Source organism: Mauremys mutica, chromosome 2 (assembly GCF_020497125.1).
Source record: "Mauremys mutica isolate MM-2020 ecotype Southern chromosome 2, ASM2049712v1, whole genome shotgun sequence".
Lineage (NCBI taxonomy): Eukaryota > Metazoa > Chordata > Testudines > Geoemydidae > Mauremys > Mauremys mutica.
Window position 1 is genome coordinate 293,395,432 of NC_059073.1, and position 19,289 is coordinate 293,414,720.

The following is a 19,289-nucleotide window of genomic DNA, read 5'->3' on the forward strand; positions in this document are numbered from 1 at the left end:
CATTAGTAAACATGAACATTAATGCAGCAAACTGCACATCAAGCAATATTTCATTTAGTGCTGACAGAAGACCTTTCCAGAGACCAATTCAGAAACAGGAAACTTCATTTTTAAAGAAGTCTGAAAAAGTCTCACTTCATGCAAGAGCAGACAACTGTGCTACATGCAGAAATTAGCTGGGGTAAATCTAGATTAGTGGCAAAGTGCCATTGAGAGAATGGCAGTTCAGGATGTCTCTGAAAAGGAGGATTTGCGTTAAAAACTGTACCCAGCAAGATATATTTCTGTGAATTGGTTTTAAGGAGAGGAAAACTACTAGACATGCAAGATCCAATACTGCCAGGTAGTAAACATCAGTATGCGAGGTGCTGAGTACCCTTAGCTCCTACTTAAGTCAGGAAGTGTTGAAAATGCTCAGCACTTGCAGGATTGAGCCCTTAGCTAGAAAGTAAATGTAGTAAAATTAACCACACAAATCTTTCACTTACATTCTGACATCCTGCACTCAATGTTTCCGCCAAGGATACCCCACAACTCTACTATAATCTGGATATTCCAAACAGGAAAAACAGCAACAAAAAACAGCCTTGTGGGGTACGGCGTCACACTGTAAAATTCCCTTTTGGGGCTTCTCTACATGGGGACACTCAGGAAGATTCCAGCAAATCAACTAAAGCCATGAACTGAATGTGCATAAATTAATCCATATGGATACTCTCTCATTCAAGAGAAAATTGGCCTTAGTTCACTGTAATTTAATCCTTCGGGGAGGTATATCTACACTGCAATTAGGAGGTGTGCATGCAGCTTGTGTAAGACTACCAGTGCTAGTTTTGATTGAGTTAACTCACTAAACATATCAGAGAAGCTGAAGCCATGGCAGCATGGGTACATACTTGAGCAGCTAGCTCGTGCCATAGCAGCTTCTCTGCTATTTCTAGCGAGCTAGCTCAGGTGTGCTGCAATCACATAAGGCCACTTTACCGGTGAGCGAGAGCACCCACAGAGAGGAGTTAAAGCATTTTGAGTTACGCACATTCACATCACACATTTAGTTGATTCACCTCAACTTTCCTTGTGTCCCCAGGGAGATATGCCCTTAATATATTCAAGTGAGTGCTAATCTGGGAAAAGGAAAAAAAGGCCTTTTTCAGACCTAACTAATCCTAACCACTGTACACTCCAGATAACTGCAGAGAATGTTATATATAATGAAAACTTCATCAAGTCAACGTCCCATTGAATCAAACTCCAAATACATTCCACTGCAGAAGAAAAAAAGCATAACTATCTAGGGAGTGAAAAAATGAGATGCATTTACGTACCCAAGTGACAATAACATTATCCCCATTCTCCAACCATCTCCAATGATTATTTCAGGATCCAGTTCCAATGTGGCTCTGTTTTGCAAAGCTCTCCATGATCTCGTTCTACTCTGTCTTGCACACTGTTTCTCTACTTCTGTATCACCTGTTTTTCGCCACAATTCTGAAGTTATGGAACCTTCTCTGCAGCTCCTGCTCTCTGGAACAGTCTTTCTGGATTTTCCCAGCTCATCAACTGTTCATCTCATTTCAAATCTCATTTGAAAAAGTCTCTCCCTTGTCTGTGCCTCTTAATATCATTCTCTCTCTATCATTTAACTAACTGTAGGAGATCAATGTTGCGAGACATTTTGAAAAGACTACAGTTGTATTATACACATTTCCATTAGTCTGAAAACCCTAAGCTAGTTGATGCTTAAGTGACTACTTAAGCTTCCATGTTGCTACTCCTATAACTCTGAAGTTGCCTTTAGACAACCTCTAACAAGAAAAATTTCTGAACTCCAAACCTCAAACTTAGACATGAAGACTGAATCTACTGATAATAAACAAGCTGCAGTCATCTACAAAGGTCTTTGCTTGTTAGTATTTAGCATCTGAGAGGTTAAAATTAATGTGTTATGGTTTACTGGAGACTAGCCTTTAAGGAAGGCTATTACTAACTTCCAGAATCATTCATTCAAAAGAGGACCCCAGTGCACCAGTGCAGTCAGGTACACATACTTACAATGTCATTATGGGATACGTTTGGATTCCACTTCTTCCAGCATATATATAATACTGAAAAGAGCAACTGAAGTAGTTTGAGAGAGGCTCAGGGGTCACCTTAATTTTATACTTTCCTGTAAAAATCTACAGTTTTATTTTGACAAGCATTTACAAAAGCAGGTTAAGCACACAGACTAGTGCCATATTTGTAAATCTTCATCTTCCCAATAAATGCATCCAATTTAACCACATATGCATTAAATATTAAATAATTCTCTAAATGCACAAGTACTGACCACCACAAGAGAGTTTTCTGCCCCTTCATAGCCTCAGGAAGCTTGTTTTTCTTGAGCCTGGACCTGAAGACCAGAGTAAGTGTAACATGCTACTGCAAGAGGATCCAGTTTGGGTCTCTAGTGCAGCCTCTCCAGCCATAGGCTGGGATCACTGCCGAAATAGCATTTTTAGCCTCTATTTGGAGCTAGTGACTCAGGAGACCAGCAAGTACCTCTGGTCAATGCCAAGAATGACAACCACCTCCGAACAACCGTACACTTGGCGGAGCAAAGATTACTACAATGTAAGAGCTTTGGCTGATCAACCATTTCCCTCCCTTCACTACAAAAGAAAAATGTTACCTATTATTGGAATACTTGTTACAGCAGGATATTTTCTACCTTAATATTTGTGGTGATAGTGACATCCGAGCTACATCAACAAGCTAAATGCAATGATCAAAAATAGGACGAATAACGCATGTCCCAGACAGGCATGAAGTTTAATCACTCATTCAGAACCCGTCATAGGATATTTGTGTAGACATTTGCCCATTTAGTCATGGCATGTTTCTTGAAATACAAAGCTGTTATTGCTCTTAAAAGATGGATTTAGGAGGACTTCAAAACATCAACTTTGATAGACTCTCACTTTGGCAGCATGCTAAGAGAGTCGAGAGAAAAACTGAGAAGAGAAGATGAACAACCAGACCACAGTGAACTTCTCCTCGCAGCTGGTGATCACACTGCACTTTGAAACTGGGGAGAACAACAGGGGAAGTTCATACTCAAAATAAGGTAGACTTAGTCCAGGTAACGTTATGGCTTTATTGGAAAGTCATTTTAATACATCAGTATCTCAAATACATCTTCCTTAGGTTAACTGTGGCTAAAGTACATGAAGCCTTCTAAAGGGGGCTTTCCTACATATGAGCAATTCTGGTATAGAAGGCAGTTTTAGCTTAATTTAAATGCTTTAAAAAAAATCAAGGTTCACTGGGCAGCGAGCAGCTCTTCAGAAAGTACCAAATAAATACTGAAAATCTCATAGAAAAGAACAGTTTGCCAGAACAAAGATCATCTAGTAGGTTCTGACTAAACCAGAGGAAATAGGTAAGTCTTCTAAAGCGTTGTGTTTAGCTCAGACATTACTCTCTTACCTGTACTGTCATCTTCTATTCCATGGTCACCATTCTCTAACACTGCTGGTCCAACAGCTGAAGTACCTGCAATAACCACACAGAATATCAACCTGTGGGCAGGCGTCACTCCTAACCTATATAAAGTTCATCTCAAAACTTTCCACCACGATGTTTTTTTCTCAGTACTGCTCAATCCACACCCTAGGGGCTTGGCTACACTGGAGAGTTGCAGCGCTGGTGGAGGCTTTACAGCGCTGCAACTTAGTAACTGTCCACACCTGCAAGGCACATCCAGCACTGCAACTCCCTGGCTGCAGCGCTGGCTGTACACCTGGTCTGCTTGGGGTATAACGAGTGCAGTGCTGGTGATGCAGCACTGCTCGTCAAGTGTGGCCACACACCAGCGCTGTTATTGGCCTCCAGGGTATTAGGAGATATCCCAGAATACTTTTAACTAAATTATTCTCTTTGTTTTGTTATGATGCCTCTCTTTGTTTTGTTGTGAACTCGGGGCTCCGGGAGCTGCTTATCTAAAAAACAAACACAGCTCTTGTTTGCTGTGATCAATCTGTAACTGACTGTGAACAATCAATTGAGATAACCCACTACCTTGCTGTGAATGAGGCAGGCAGGGGGATGAATGCTGTTTGCTTGAGGAGAGAAACAGGGGGTGGGGGGGAGAGAAAGGGAGTCCCTTGGAGCAGCTGCTTATCTGGTCTGCAGGCTATTTGCAGTTAAAAGTGAATGAGGGGTCGAGGAAATGTTCAGATTTTGCAAAGCAGGGAGCTGACACAGTGTCGGCTCCAAAAATCCTCTCTCTCTCTCCCCCGCTCCCTGTCACACTCCACCCCACCCCCGTCTTTTGAAAAGCACGTTGCTGCCACTTGAACGCTGGGATAGCTGCCCATAATGCACCACTCCCAACAGCGCTGCAAATGCTGCAAATGTGGCCACACTGCAGCGCTGGTAGCTGTGAGTGTGGCCACACACCAGCGCTTTCCCTACACAGCTGTACGAAGACAGCTTTAACTCCCAGCGCTGCACATCTGTAAGTGTAGCCATGCCCTAGATCTTCTCTCTGACTGCCACTCCCACCTCCTTTGTATCAGGGTAGGAGGAACAAGCCATACACCTCAATGAGTCAGAAGAGCCCAATTAACCACTTACCAGTAGCATCAATACTTCCTAAGAGAGTGGCGTATTCCAGGCACACAGTCTGTTGCTTAGTCCCATGAAAGTGACCCACAGAATTATAACCAGGGTCTTCTGCAACAACTCACACTACAATTGCAATTATCCAAATCATCTTGGGGGATGAACCTTGGACTAAAGTGGCTTCCAAAAGGCAAAACTACAGCAGATTTCCCTTAAAGGATATTCAATAAAGTGTGCCTTTGAAATGTTATCCATCTAACAAAGATAGGCCTTCCTTGCCATACTACTCATTGCTATGTTGCATACGGATACTGTCATTACATCAAAGGCTGTATCACACAAAAACCCTGAGCATAATCTGTTCCAGGAAGAGACGCTTGCATCTGACTTTCTGTAGCAAGTTCAGGAGTGAGAGACCATTTACAAGAGGTCTCAATATAAATGTAACAAATAACCGAGATAAGAAGTGCTTTTGCTCATCTTGAGTGCCCTTTTGAGGGTGACATCCATTTTCCTTCCAAAGAATATTTGAGCCCCAAGGAGACTGACATAGGAGTCCCAGTACTTGAAATTGTTACCTCTACCCTTCTGGACAAACCACTATTATCTTAGCCTTATAATTTGTGGAGCTTCCAAAATGCTTTTGGGACAGAATCTAAGTGGCTCCATTCCTTAACCATGTCCAACTCAGCTTCATTAAAAGGAAGAGTTGGGAGGTTTAGGGTGGGTTCAGAACTATTACCCTGCGTGACAAAGACAAGACTAGGGAGAGACACTCTTTTGTCTCCCCATCTGACATGAAACTAACATCTTACAGTTATGGACTAATCCTAGAATAATGATGGAAACTGACATTCTTGTTGCAGTTAGTCAAAGCTGAAATCAATAAATATGGCTCAGGACATTTACCTAAGAAAATTTCAACTGAGACACATTACAAAGCATATGCATTCAAGATATATATGCACCTTTACTTATATTTGTCTGTTACATGAGCACTTAGCTGGATTTTAGCTGGATAACTCCCACAAAAGTCAACCGGAGGCACATTGCTAAAACCCAACTCTCATCTCCTAAAATGTCACTCTTCATCAGTATTTAACAAAACAAAACTACTTTAATTACTTAAGTGAACAACAAAAAGCTGTTTTCATTAAAATAAAATCAGTTCTGTAAGTAGGGGAGCTTAAAGGCAGTATAATGAAATGTGTTCAGCCTTCAACTTGTTTAATGATATTCACGGTTTAAAGATCAGAGTCTTTCCTGCTCCAAGATTGCTTAAAAGAATTTCCTTGGGAGTACTAGGATTTATACCCTGCCTAAAACTCAAAAGGCAGTTGATTACTGCAAGATCCAGTGTCTAGGTCAGAGGACTGGGAATCAGGAGATCTGGGTTTAACCCAAATTGGCCACTCACTCTCTATGCGACTTTGAGAAATTCACAAACTCCCACGTGGCTCAGTTTCCCCCACTGTAACATGGGAAAAGTGAGGCTTAGCCATCTTTGAAAAAGCATTGGAGCTCTATGGCTGAGAAGCATTTTAAAAGCATTAGTACCCTTTGTACTCTAATTACTAGAAAATGCATATATTGCTCTATTACCCAAGGAGTTCTCTAGCCATCCAAATATGTTTATACAATTCAATACTGATCCCACAATCCCACCAACACAGAAATGCTTGGTGTCAGTAACTATATCCACTTCTGCATACTGCTCCAGAAAGTGTGAAGAAAGCCTGTCATTCTCCAAAATACACAGTGATCTTTAACAGCTGGATTCTGTTGGAATTAATGTTCTGAGCCAGGTTGCCAGCATTATTGGACATCTTCAGACCACCACTTCAAGCAGACATTATAAGGCCATTTAGTACAATGACAATACTGTATCCTCCTGGCAACAAACCCTGTGCAATAAAGGAAATATTGGAATACCTTATCTTTTCTTCCAAAAGCTGCTGCTCAACTTCTAGGAACTGATCCCCCAGTTTTCAGTTGTAAAAAGCATAGCAAAGACAAGCAACTGCAGGAATCATACAGAGCATCAAGAATTATTTTCTTCTAGTTAATGGTAAAGAACATGCCACTTGTAACACAGAACCTCAGCATCTCTGATTGTTAGCTTTATCTTATGCACCGGGGCACCAATTTTTATCTGCAAACAGGGGGAATAACATTTTTATTTTAAATGAAGACCAAGACTTTCCAGGGAGAAAAAGTTAAGACACCATTCATTAATGAGTGCTTTGTAAATTAAGGGTTAAAAACTAGAGTCAGACTTTCTATCTAATCCTGCAAAGGGTAGAGACTCGAACAGCTGCACTGTACCTCAATGATCATTCTGACTCATCTGCGCTTGCTGACAAATTAGTATCACTAACATAGCTATCTTTAAGTGATATCCATGTTAAGTGGCAATAGGTTGCATAGCATGCAGCACTCAACATGATCAAAACAGGGCATATTCCTACATTCCTTTGCAACAGCCAAGGGCGGCTCTAGGTATTTTGCCACCCCAAGCACGGCAGGCAGGCTGCCTTCGACGGCTTGCCTGCAGGAGGTCCCCGGTCCCGCGGATTCGGCGGCACGCCTGCGGGAGGTCCGCCGAAGCCACGGGACCAGCGGACCCTCTGCAGGCATGCTGCCGAAGGCAACCTGCCTGCCGCCCTCGCGGTGACCAGCAGAGCGCCCCTCGTGGCTTGCCACCCCAGGCACGCGCTTGGCATGCTGGTGCCTGGAGCCGCCCCTGGCAACAGCGTCAAGTTACCCAAGCAGAGTCTCTCCTTTTCACCCACTCAAACTTTAGGCAAAATCCTCCTCCTCAATGCCTAACTTTGCATCAGCAATTCAGAAAATAGTAGGCCAGTTAAGTGAGTGGGACTAGAAAGCCATGATCGTTTCACTCCCCTAGTGTTCAGAACAGTAAGCATCCCTGATCATCACTGAGATCACCTGCTGAAGCAGTGTCAGTTTTCTACACTTTTTGCTATTGCAGTGTTCTAAAAATAGAAAAATGAAATTGTAAAACTATAAGTGGCAGCAGAGGGACTAAGGAACAAGCCGTAGTACACAAAAAAAGCTTTTAACTAACATTTTAAGATGACTAGATTTCACATTAGGCGTATCCCTTTAAAAACAGCTTTACACAAAGATTCTGTATCCAGTTAATTCAGATGGGGAAGAAACCTCTGCATGTGGAGCCCAGATGCAAGTGAAGAGATATATCTATGAATCAAACAGATAGCCAAATCTGGCCAGAGCTGGGAGGGTATCATCAAAAGATTACTACATAAAAGCTTTTACTGTGTGGTAAAGCACTATTTGCTGGGCAGATAACATCTAAACAAGAACAGATTCAAGAAGAGTTCTGCTCATTTGAGCCTCCCAAAATCAGGCATACCCTTGCCTTGCTGCACTCTCTTACAAATTAAAAGTAGCAAGACTAACTTCATGTAAAGCTCTAGCTCTTTGAAATGGATTCTCTAGGTGAGTTATATGAAATACAAGGGTCCTTAGTCATGGGGGTACAAATGTACTATTACCAGGTATGTTTTGGTAAAAGGGCCGTGGAGCTGAATATGTTCTTCTGTTTCAGCTATATGAAGTGCAGTATACAAATTCCCAATAATCTTTTTAGGCCCAACCCCACTACCATCATAATCTGAACTATTTAAGAATCAAACACATCAATACATCCAAACTCCATAATCTTTGTCAGAATCACAAGATACTACTTGCATCTGGCCAGTGAATCAAAGGATTGCCTTTATGTAAACAAATTTAAGAAAGCATTCACTAAAACAGATAATCTCAAGCAGAATGGACAGGGCCAACATATTAAACGATCTCCACATTAATGGCTTGGCATGGTACATATGTAAGCACAGCCACACTGTTTTGAACACATTTTGATTCACCATCACACAAGCAGTTTACTTGGGTGAGAAGGCAAGAGGGTGGAAAGAAAGACTCTTTCAGATAAGCCTATTGAAGAGAGGCCCATTAATATATTTTATTACTCTTAACACAATTAGATGTGCAGATTGGTTGGATATGCCAGACAATGAACAGAAACCATGACACAAAAGCACAAATGAGAATAATACGACCCAAACATGTACATAAACAGACTTGTGCATAGTCACTTAGCTGGAATCCAAGGCAGAACAGCTGACTTAAAACTAAATAGAGGCTACCTTTACTTGTGCATTTCCAGTACAGACATCCTCAATTAAAAAAAAAATTATATATATATATATATATATATATATATACATACACACACACATACACACACACACACGAATTGGGCCCCCCCAAAATTATTAAATTGGTTTAAAAGATCATGAGATTTAAGAAAATTATTAATTTGAGGCTTTTTATTTGCCTTCTGGTGAGAGTCTTTTGGATACATTTGCATCCTGTTTTCAAGTTTTTATCTGCAACCAGGAGGACTAACTTCTTTTTTATTTTAAATGAAAACCAAGACACTCAATCACATGCCTCCAGGATCCAGGGCTTAAAGAAAATGGCTATCTATCACATGACTTTAATAAAAAAAACGAGTACAGGTGCAGTGTTGATAGCATCAGGTATATGCAAATATGCATATGAATTTTTGCCCTTGGTCATATGACAATAGCAATAAAAGTGCCAAACATTTAGATTATACATGATCATATGCCTTGCACCTGTGAATTTTCACAGCAAAATGGATGTAGTCAAGTTTTAATAATAGAGTACTCCCACTTAGACTTCACTGAATTGCTATGGTTTATCAAAAGCTGAAACACAAAAAGTATAATTTTTTAAAATGTATTTTCTGCAATACATTTAATTGGATCCTAAACCTCAGAGAATTAGTGTCCCCTATGATTGGCTTTAATCTACACTGTCAATACCATGAAAACTTATCTCAGGTCTTAACTGCTACAATCTTGCCCCCTCACATTCATTTAAAATGTTGCTGCTAAGGCAGTTTCTAGATAATACTTAGTCCTGCCATGAGTGCAGGGGACTGAACTAGATGACCTCTCAAGGGTCACTTCCAGTCCTATGATTCTATTACTCCTGGATAGCTGCTCTAACCATATCAGGTGGGTAATATCAGAAGTTGGTCCACTAAAAGTATTACCTCACCCACCTTGACTCTCTAACTACTAAGGAAACAATCACAACCAGATTAAATATAAAAAACTATTTAGGGTCTCTCACATTGTGCTCTACTAGTGACATTTAAAACAACTGTGTGACGCTAGCCAATATAAAAATTGTGCTAGAACTTCCTTGTTCTGCTTTGTGCACTGTAGCAACGTTTATATTAACTTCTCCAAGTCGGAAATAAGCCCTCTACTGCCTTCATTTTACAACATGCTACAGAAACTGGAGTATCATGTCTAGATTTCCAAGACAATATTGAAGGCACTTTTTCTTCTCTCTCCTAAGAAAAAGCACATTTTTAGCTGTGGATCTAACATAGGACCTGTGGAGTTCTACAGAATAGTCTGCAACAATCTTCACCTTTAATACGCAGCACAGAGATCACCAGCAGCAGGCCGTATGCCTGGATCAAGACTAAGTACTGCATGCTACATCTGCAGTTTCTGCAGCTTTGCTTACGTAGAGGGGCAGCTAAAATCTGCCGTCCTTCATGCAAATTAAGTACTGCCCTCAACCTCCTGTCAAGTTGCCAATACACCCCCTTTAGCCAAAGTTTTGGATGCTTCTTTATTAACCGAAATATATACTATGAAAAGTACAAAGGAAAAAAGCAGGATAGGAACATTTAAAGAATCAAGGTATCACCTGCAGTACTTTCAACTGTATTTAATTTGATTGCCAAGTTCCTGACAGCAACATAAGAATTGCTGCCTGGAATACCGAAACAGATAAAAAGCTTTTCATTTCAATCCTGTGGGATACTTCATTGTCTGCAATAATGAAATGTAACAATTCTTACCAATGCTAGAGGTTTTACCAGCCCTCTAGAAAAAAAATTAATTATGTATATATGGAGAATATTAGCAGTATAGATACAATCCAGATGTCTACATCCATTGACTGACTGATTTTTTCAGATTCCCATTTTGAGACTAAGGAAATTCTCAGATCAATTAAATATGCAGCTTTTAGGATGCACTTAAGGAACATTTGCTGTCCTTTGCAAAAGCACAGTACAAACTTACAGGAAGCCTGCAGCCTTCTGCAATGAAGGCACCTATTGCTACTGTGGAGAAAGATAGAAGGAAAGGAAAGGGAAATTTTGTGGTTTGATCTCAAGCTTGCAGGCCCCAGATATGTGCTTTATTTCCTTATGTGGGAGGGGACATCTGCTCTGATATGCAGCAATGTGTGTCCACTCTACCATAGTCTAGTACTATCAAGCCCTCTGGTGGCCATTTGAGGACTTGAATCTAGGATGATAGACAAGCTGGCGATTGGGATGGAGGAAGGGATATGATTTTTGCCATGTATACACACTCAAAGGAGTAAAACAGAGCATAGCTTTCTTCCCTCACTTCTGAAAGTAGCAATAGTATCAAGTTTTGAAGCAGCACCGTGTACTTGGAAGCAAGCAGCTGACAGCATACCTGTCTGCAGTCAGGTATTAAAGCTTGACATTTACTTCTCAGCTAACACCCACACCCACCCAAAGCCTATCATTTGAAAAAATTGGATTTAAAGATTTAAATATTTTCCAAACAGGATAATATATATAATTCACTTTAGATGAATCAGAACAATGCAGGGCTTAAAAAAACCCACTATCTTCACAAGCTATCTAGACTTCAATTCAATGTCATTTTCACTGCTACAGCCTTTAGGGCTACATCACCACTGAAAGCCCTGAAGATTTGAGAGTTCCTCCAAAAGCCTGGATTTTGGGCCAAAAGATTGAGATTAAACAGGTAGACACAGCAGCCAGCTGCAAATAGGGTGACCAGATGTCCCAATTTTATAGGGACAGTCCCGATATTTGGGGCTTTTTCTTATATAGAGGCCTATTACCCCCCACCCCCTGTCCTGATTTTTCACACTTGCTATCTGGTCACCCTAGCTGCAAAACATACAGAAGGCTTTGTACACACCCAAAGCAATCCTCCAGCATTATGTAAAGATCACAACGTAGTAAGAGGATTACCTGGAATTTGCCAAATTATATCCAGCCACTTGCTAGGTATAGTCTAAAACTTCCTAGGAATTGATATCCCAATGGGGAAAGCACCACTTGAGGGTTTTTTAAAATTAACATTTAGTCTCACTTTGAGACAAATTCCCATCTGACTATACTGCTATTCTCATTACCCCTTCTCTTCTCTTACCCACCCCTCAGTATTCATACAGTTCACACAAGTCCATGCTGGGGCCCATCTGACTGTTTGTTAAGCTCATCTAATCTGGCTCATGGATTTAAAAAAAACCCACAACTTTAGCAGAGATGGAATAGCTGGATCCTGACATGAAATATGACTAAACTCATTTCTGACTGAGGAAAGTCAATATCAGCAGCAAAGATCCTGCTGTGGAAACACATTCCAGCATTTTAACATGAATAAATTAACAAGTGAGAGTTAAAAAAGTCTGATCCATTAAAGTTAGTTTCCTCCCTCATGAAAGAATAAAGCAGTTTTGGAGTCATATTCTAGAGCTTTGAATGTGAAACTCTTGCTGAATGTTATGTAGCAATTTCTGTGCTCAAAAGCTTCATATTATAATCAAACATTAAAACAGAGCCTTATGCTTCTCTACAAGCTAGGCCATTTCATAGTGCCACACAGTGTTTAAGTCTGATTTATTCTACAGAATTTACTCAGTGGCAGGTAGCACATATTCAACCCTACCTTATATATTGTCAAAAGCATTTTTTAAATGGAGATTTGTTGAACAGTCATAACACGTGGCTTTGATGAGAAACCACGGTCTTTTTCACAAGCAAGTTGATCTCCCAACACCTCTTCAAGAAAAAAAAAGTAGCACATAATGGGCTCAAGAACCAAGAACGGCTTGTAGTAAACTGACACCATTTGAGATTGCAGAGGTAGACAAGCCTTAACAGCCAAGCATGTACAAAGCGACAAAAAGCTAAAAAAGCTTTAGTTTATGCACCCACAGTAATCAGGCTCTTACTTTGGAGAGATCAAAACATCATCAAAATAGGGACTCTACAATGCTTATGATTTCCATTGCCAGTTACTTCAAGGGTATTTGAACATCAAATTCTTCACGAGATTCCATCAGAAAAATCTCTTCAAAACCCACAAAAGCTCATGCTCCAATACGTCTGTTAGTCTATAAGGTGCCACAGGACTCTTTGCTGCTTTTACAGATCCAGACTAACACGGCTACCCCTCTGATACTCTTCAAAACTAAATCTTTGAAGATAAATGTGAAAAAGTTATTTCCCACCCCCAATTTTTTCCACAATGCACAAGTCAATATCTACTATTACAAAAATCTGTTAATTAAACCAAGAGGAGCACATGACTAATCTGAGTAATCACATGATGTTTTGCCACAGCCTTCATCCTTCCTCGTCCCACTCTTCACCCTCCCCGTTTATCCCCCCTCCCTCATCACAACATATCTAATATTAGACTAAGCTTTTCAGAGCAGGCACATTTTTTAGTTCTGTATTGTAAAGCACCTAACACTTTCAGATAATGTAAAATAAAATGTATGATGTGGATCAAATTCCTACGTGCAGTCCAAAGCCACACCAGACGAGGACTCTACGACCATCCCTCGTTCTGACTGATGACCATTTTAGTCCTTTTATATACACCCCCTTTACCCACCTTCATAAGTACCAAAATTAGTGTAAATCTTCCACAATGAGGAGCAGGTTACCTCGTTAGAGGCAGAGAGTACTTTGCTTTTATTTACATACCACATTTCATGAGAGGATGACAAAGTGATTCACATAGGTGGGTTTTAGCACCATTTTAGAATTGCAGAAACAGGCACAGGGAAGTTAAGGAACTAGCCCAAAAGTATATGCTGAGTCAGTGGCCGAGTAAAGGAGCAGAATTCAAGGTTCTTGAATCCCAGTCCCTTCCTCTAACTCAGCCAGAAAAAAGTCTATTCATCCACCCATCTGGAAAAAGCAGATATTTTCCCCCCATAATCACCAGATTATGTCTGCTATTCATTTGAGCTGGCAAAATTTCCAAGTCAGTAGTGAATGATGCCAAACCTGTTTGTAAACACAGATAGTGAAATGTGCTTCTGCAGCAAGAGACTAAACTTTTCCTCCCCTCACCCAAAGGCATGCAAAGCACAATTTGAAGTGCTGGAAAGGCAGTACAGTCTAGTGGTTAGAGCACAAGACTGTCAGATAACATGAATTCTATTCCTCATTTAACCACTGACATTATGGGCAGCACTGCCAAGTGATTTAACCTCTGTGACTCAGTTTCTCCATACAGAAAGTAAGGATAATATCCCCCCCTTATACATTTATGGGATTTGGGGTGAAAATATTTAGCATATGTAGTAATATTTAATACTCGTGTAGCACCTTCCGTCTGAGGAGGCCAAAGCACTTTACAAACATTAAACTCCATAATATCAGTTCCTGGGAGTTAGGAATGTTAAGTATCCCCATTTTACAGACTGGGAAATTAAGGCAGAGGGTAAGTGATTTTTTCTAAGATCAAACACCAAGACAGAGGCAGAGTCAGGATTAGAATCCAGACCACTTCACTCCCAGTCCCAAAGTGTAATCATTAGATATTGCTTAGTTTAAAACGGTGTACAAAAAGTTTTAAGAGGCCTAACAGCATGGAACCCACTGTCTGCTTATTGTAATATTTATGTACGGTGCAACCATTTGGTCTGATGCTTATAGACACTTACTTTCTATCTGACCACCGTCTGTGTGGGGTTTGCTTTTTGGTTCCTGGCTCCCAGCCTTTGCATCATCATCATCATCCAGTAGGGGGATATAGTCTGTTTTACCCACTGTTTCTCCAACCACATCATCAAATTTCTCTGCTTCCAGGGTGGCAATGAAGTCTCGTTTCACTTCTTCCTCAATTTCTGCTGGTGGTTCTGTCAGAGCATCCGCAAGACTGAGATTGTGATCGAAGTCAGCCATGCTTTAGCACCTCTGTAACCTGAAGAATGAGAAAAATCATATTTTTAGTAAGAGATCTAATACTACTAGGAGATTGATGCTGGCAGCTGTGTTCACCTGCCTTCACAGTGTTGTAATTCCCAGATGCCCAGAAAACAAAATTAAAGACAACACAGTTCTCCTGAATCAAGTGTTTTTACTGTATGATCCACATTAAACTTCATATAATGTTCGCAATCAGATCATAAAACAAAAACTACTAGATGGCTAGCAACTAAGAATTAGCCTAATCTTACATTTTGTTCTCTTGTGTGTCCTCCAGAGCCGAGAGTTAATTCAGTATCCTCAGCAGCAGAAAAACAACTGACACAAGGCAATCTAGTTCTTGGGCAGGACTCCACCCAGCCTCCCCTATGGAGATTATGTTTTACATAATCTCTGGTGTATACCTTAAATCTCAGTGTTGCTTTTCATCCCTTCCACACAGAGGTTCTGCAGCATGTTTCTGTCCTCAGCAGACCTGGCTAGTGACTGTAAACTTTCCCCTTCCCAGCATTTACGTTGGAAGGTAAAGTGCTAATAAATTAAATGCTAAAAATCTCAGTGCTCCTAGTTTAATGACTCAATGAGATAATATTTCAATCCTTTCCCCTTATGTAGATCAGTGTTCAATGTAGCTCTCTGTGAGAGGCAGCAGACAACCTATATTAATCAACCCACCCGATTACTGCAGAAGCTCTTTGGGTACACAGCAAAGATCTCTTTGTGGGGTAGATTCCTGGATTTTAAAAGAGATTAAAGAGCAATGCACCAATGAGAGGCAAGGGAAAAAAAAGTTGAGCTTTATTGTTCAACAGTATCTTCAAATGCTGTTTTTTCCAGACTAATTTTTAGACTGCTCTGTACTACAGAAGTATTGAAAGTCCCATTCATATGACCTGTCAATCCAAAGAATGTCTTCAAGCATGGCCAGAAATAAAAACATATACCACAGGGGTATCTAAATGGGGACATTTCAAACCCCATAATACACTCAATTAAGTTCACTTCAACTTTTTAACCATTTACTGTTACGTACTGAATCCGGATTAGCTTCAGATAGATTTGCTCCACATTTAGAAGCATGGATAATCTGTGTAAAAAGTTGCTGCTGTTTTAAAGATTTAGTTCTCCCTTTTTAAAAAATCTAGTAAGCTATTGTGTTTTTTTTTTAAAAAAGCATATACAAGACAAAAATGAGGAAGGAAAAAATGGAAAAGGAAAAATTAGTATAAGTGTAACAACAAAGGTAGACGTTTAATCACCACATTCACTCAACATATTATAAAATTTATTATAAAGTTCATATGCCTAAGCAATATAAGGTCATTATGCATTCTGACAGACAAGACCCATTATGGCTGACTAAAACGGTACTTATATCAGTCAATATTGTAATTTGGCTACATAGGACTTAAGAATTGTCACTATGCTGCTCACCATAGTTTTATGGCAACAGCATAACCCAGATCCTCCTGCACCAAAGCAAAGGCCATTACTACTTCAGTGGCAGAAAGTCTGTTAACTGTTAGGAGTATATGGCTTCTGACACAGAGAAATCCTGATTCCAGCCAGTGGAGTGCAGTGTTACAGATACGTCAGTATATTCCCATGTTTTCAAGAGACTGTTATTTACCCAATTATGTTCATGCAGGCACTGGAAAGTTTGAAGATTTTAGCCAAAATATACACCTTTATATAATAGTACTCCTTTTCCAGCACTGGGCTGTTCAAGGAGCAGCTGTGATCTTTTAAGTGTACAAAGCTTTAATAGCTATTGTTTATAAAGCTGAAAGCCTTTCAACTTCAGATTTTTGTTTTCTTCTAGCTCCCAGTCCCTTGCCTACTGTTACAATGGACAGTGAAAAAAATTGAGGAACAAGATTTGGTCCAGGTCCCATGTTTAAAGGCTTACGGCATTTAACTATTTGTGGTCAAGTTTTCAGAAGCACCTAATGGAACTTAAGATCCTAAGCATACTATGTCACTTATGAAAAGTTTACCCTGGTATTTGTCCCAGCCCTGATAGGTAACAAGAGAGCAGACCTAAGAGTGATGTAATTCCAGCCACCACCTGGCTTGATTTCTACTTCTGCAGACACTTGAGGTTAGCTGCCACCGTCTCAGGAAAAGTTAGAGCTATAAACAAACACTTTAATCCTTTCATTTGAAAGCTGACATGAAGCACTGGTTTTCTGACACTATAATATTTAAGTATCAGAGGGGTAGCCGTGTTAGTCTGGTTCTGTAAAAGCAGCAAAGAATCCTGTGGCACCTTATAGACTAACAGACGTTTTGCAGCATGAGCTTTCGTGGGTGAATACCCACTTCTTCGGATGCAAGTGGTGGAAATTTCCTGGGGCAGGTATATATAAGCAAGCAAGAAGCAAGCTAGAGATAACGAGGTTAGATCAATCAGGGAGGATGAGGCCCTGTTCTAGCAGTTGAAGTGTGAAAACCAAGGGAGGAGAAACTGGTTCTGTAATTGGCAAGCCATTCACAGTCTTTGTTTAGTCCTGAGCTGATGGTGTCAAATTTGCAGATGAACTGGAGCTCAGCAGTTTCTCTTTGAAGTCTGGTCCTAACGTTTTTTTGCTGTAGGATGGCCACCTTAAGATCTGCTATTGTGTGGCCAGGGAGGTTGAAGTGTTCTCCTACAGGTTTTTGTATATTGCCATTCCTAATGTCTGATTTGTGTCCATTTATCCTTTTCCTTAGAGACTGTCCAGTTTGGCCGATGTACATAGCAGAGGGGCATTGCTGGCATATGATGGCATATATTACATTGGTGGAAGTGCAGGTGAATGAACCGGTGATGTTGTGGCTGATCTGGTTTGGTCCTGTGATGGTGTTGCTGGTGTAGATATGTGGGCAGAGTTGGCATCGAGGTTTGTTGCATGGATTGGTTCCTGAGCTAGAGTTACTATGGTGCGGTGTGCAGTTGCTGGTGAGAATATGCTTCAGGTTGGCAGGTTGTCTGTGGGCGAGGACTGGTCTGCCACCCAAGGCCTGTGAAAGTGTGGGATCATTGTCCAGGATGGGTTGTAGATCCCTGATGATGCGTTGTAGGGGTTTTAGCTGGGGACTGTATGTGATGGCCAGTGGAGTCCTGTTGGTTTCTTTCTTGGGTTTGTCTTCCAGTAGGAGGCTTCTGGGTACACGTCTGGCTCTGTTGATCTGTTTCCTTATTTCCTCGTGTGGGTACTGTAGTCTTGAGAATGCTTGGTGGAGATTTTCTAGGTGTTGGTCTCTGTCTGCGGGCTTAGAGCAGATACGGTTGTACCTCAGTGCTTGGCTGTAGACAATGGATCTTGTGGTGTGTCCGGGATGGAAGCTGGAGGCATGAAGGTAGGCATAGCGGTCGGTAGGTTTTCGGTATAGGGTGGTGTTGATGTGACCATCACTTATTTGCACCGTGGTGTCTAGGAAGTGGACCTCCCGTGTAGATTGGTCCAGGCTGAGGTTGATGGAGGGGTGGAAGCTGTTGAAATCGTGGTGGAATTTTTCCAGAGTCTCCTTCCCATGGGTCCAGATGATGAAGATGTCATCGATGTAGCGTAGGTAGAGAAGGGGCATGAGTGGACGGGAGTTGAGGAAGCGTTGTTCCAGGTCGGCCATAAAAATATTGGCATATTGTGGGGCCATACGGGTGCCCATAGCGGTGCCACTGATCTGGAGATATATATTGTCAGCAAATTTGAAATAGTTGTGTGTGAGGATAAAGCCACAGAGCTCAGCTTAGGTTGTGAGGCAAGCGATGTTGTTTTTCCACAATTTCTGCCTGTGCACGTCGGCGGAAGCATTCAATGTATACATTTGAAATTGTGGAAAAACAACATCGCTTGCCTCACAACCTAAGTCGTGCAGAACGCAATGCCATCCACAGCCTCAGAAACCATCCTGACATTATAATCAAAGAGGCTGATAAAGGAGGTGCTGTTGTCATCATGAACAGGTCTGACTACCAAAAGGAGGCCGCCAGACAACTCTCCAATACTAAATTTTACAGGCTATTTCCCTCAGATCCCACTGAGGAATACACTAAGAAACTGCACCATCTACTCAGGACACTCCCTACACTAACACCAGAACTAATCAACATACCCTTAGAGCCCCGACCAGGGTTATTCTATCTACTACCCAAGATCCACAAACCCGGAAATCCTGGACGCCCCATCATCTCGGGCATTGGAACTCTCACTGAAGGACCGTCTGGATATGTAGACTCTCTACTCAGACCCTATGTTACCAGCACTCCCAGCTATCTCCGTGACACCACTGATTTCCTGAGGAAACTACAGTGCATTGGTGACCTTCCAGAAAACACCATCCTGGCCACCATGGATGTAGAGGCTCTCTACACAAACATCCCACACACTGATGGAATACAAGCTGTCAGGAACAGTATCCCTTATGATGCCACAGCACAACTGGTTGCTGAGCTCTGTGGCTTTATCCTCACACACAACTATTTCAAATTTGCTGACAATATATATCTCCAGATCAGTGGCACTGCTATGGGCACCCGTATGGCCCCACAATATGCCAATATTTTTATGGCCGACCTGGAACA

General features: G+C 41.1%; 1 protein-coding gene across 1 annotated transcript in view; it reads right to left on the reverse strand.

Annotated features, from left to right (window-relative positions):
• The window catches only part of MAP4 (microtubule associated protein 4), a 268,981-nt gene that overhangs the window by 156,390 nt on the left and 93,302 nt on the right, over window positions 1–19,289 (reverse strand). The window contains exons 3-4 of the mRNA XM_045004160.1: window positions 14,458–14,717; window positions 3,469–3,534 (exon numbers count right to left, since the gene is read on the reverse strand). Coding sequence (XP_044860095.1) covers window positions 3,469–3,534; window positions 14,458–14,698 — 307 coding nt within the window. The 5' untranslated portion in view covers window positions 14,699–14,717. The remainder of the gene's footprint in view (window positions 1–3,468; window positions 3,535–14,457; window positions 14,718–19,289) is intronic.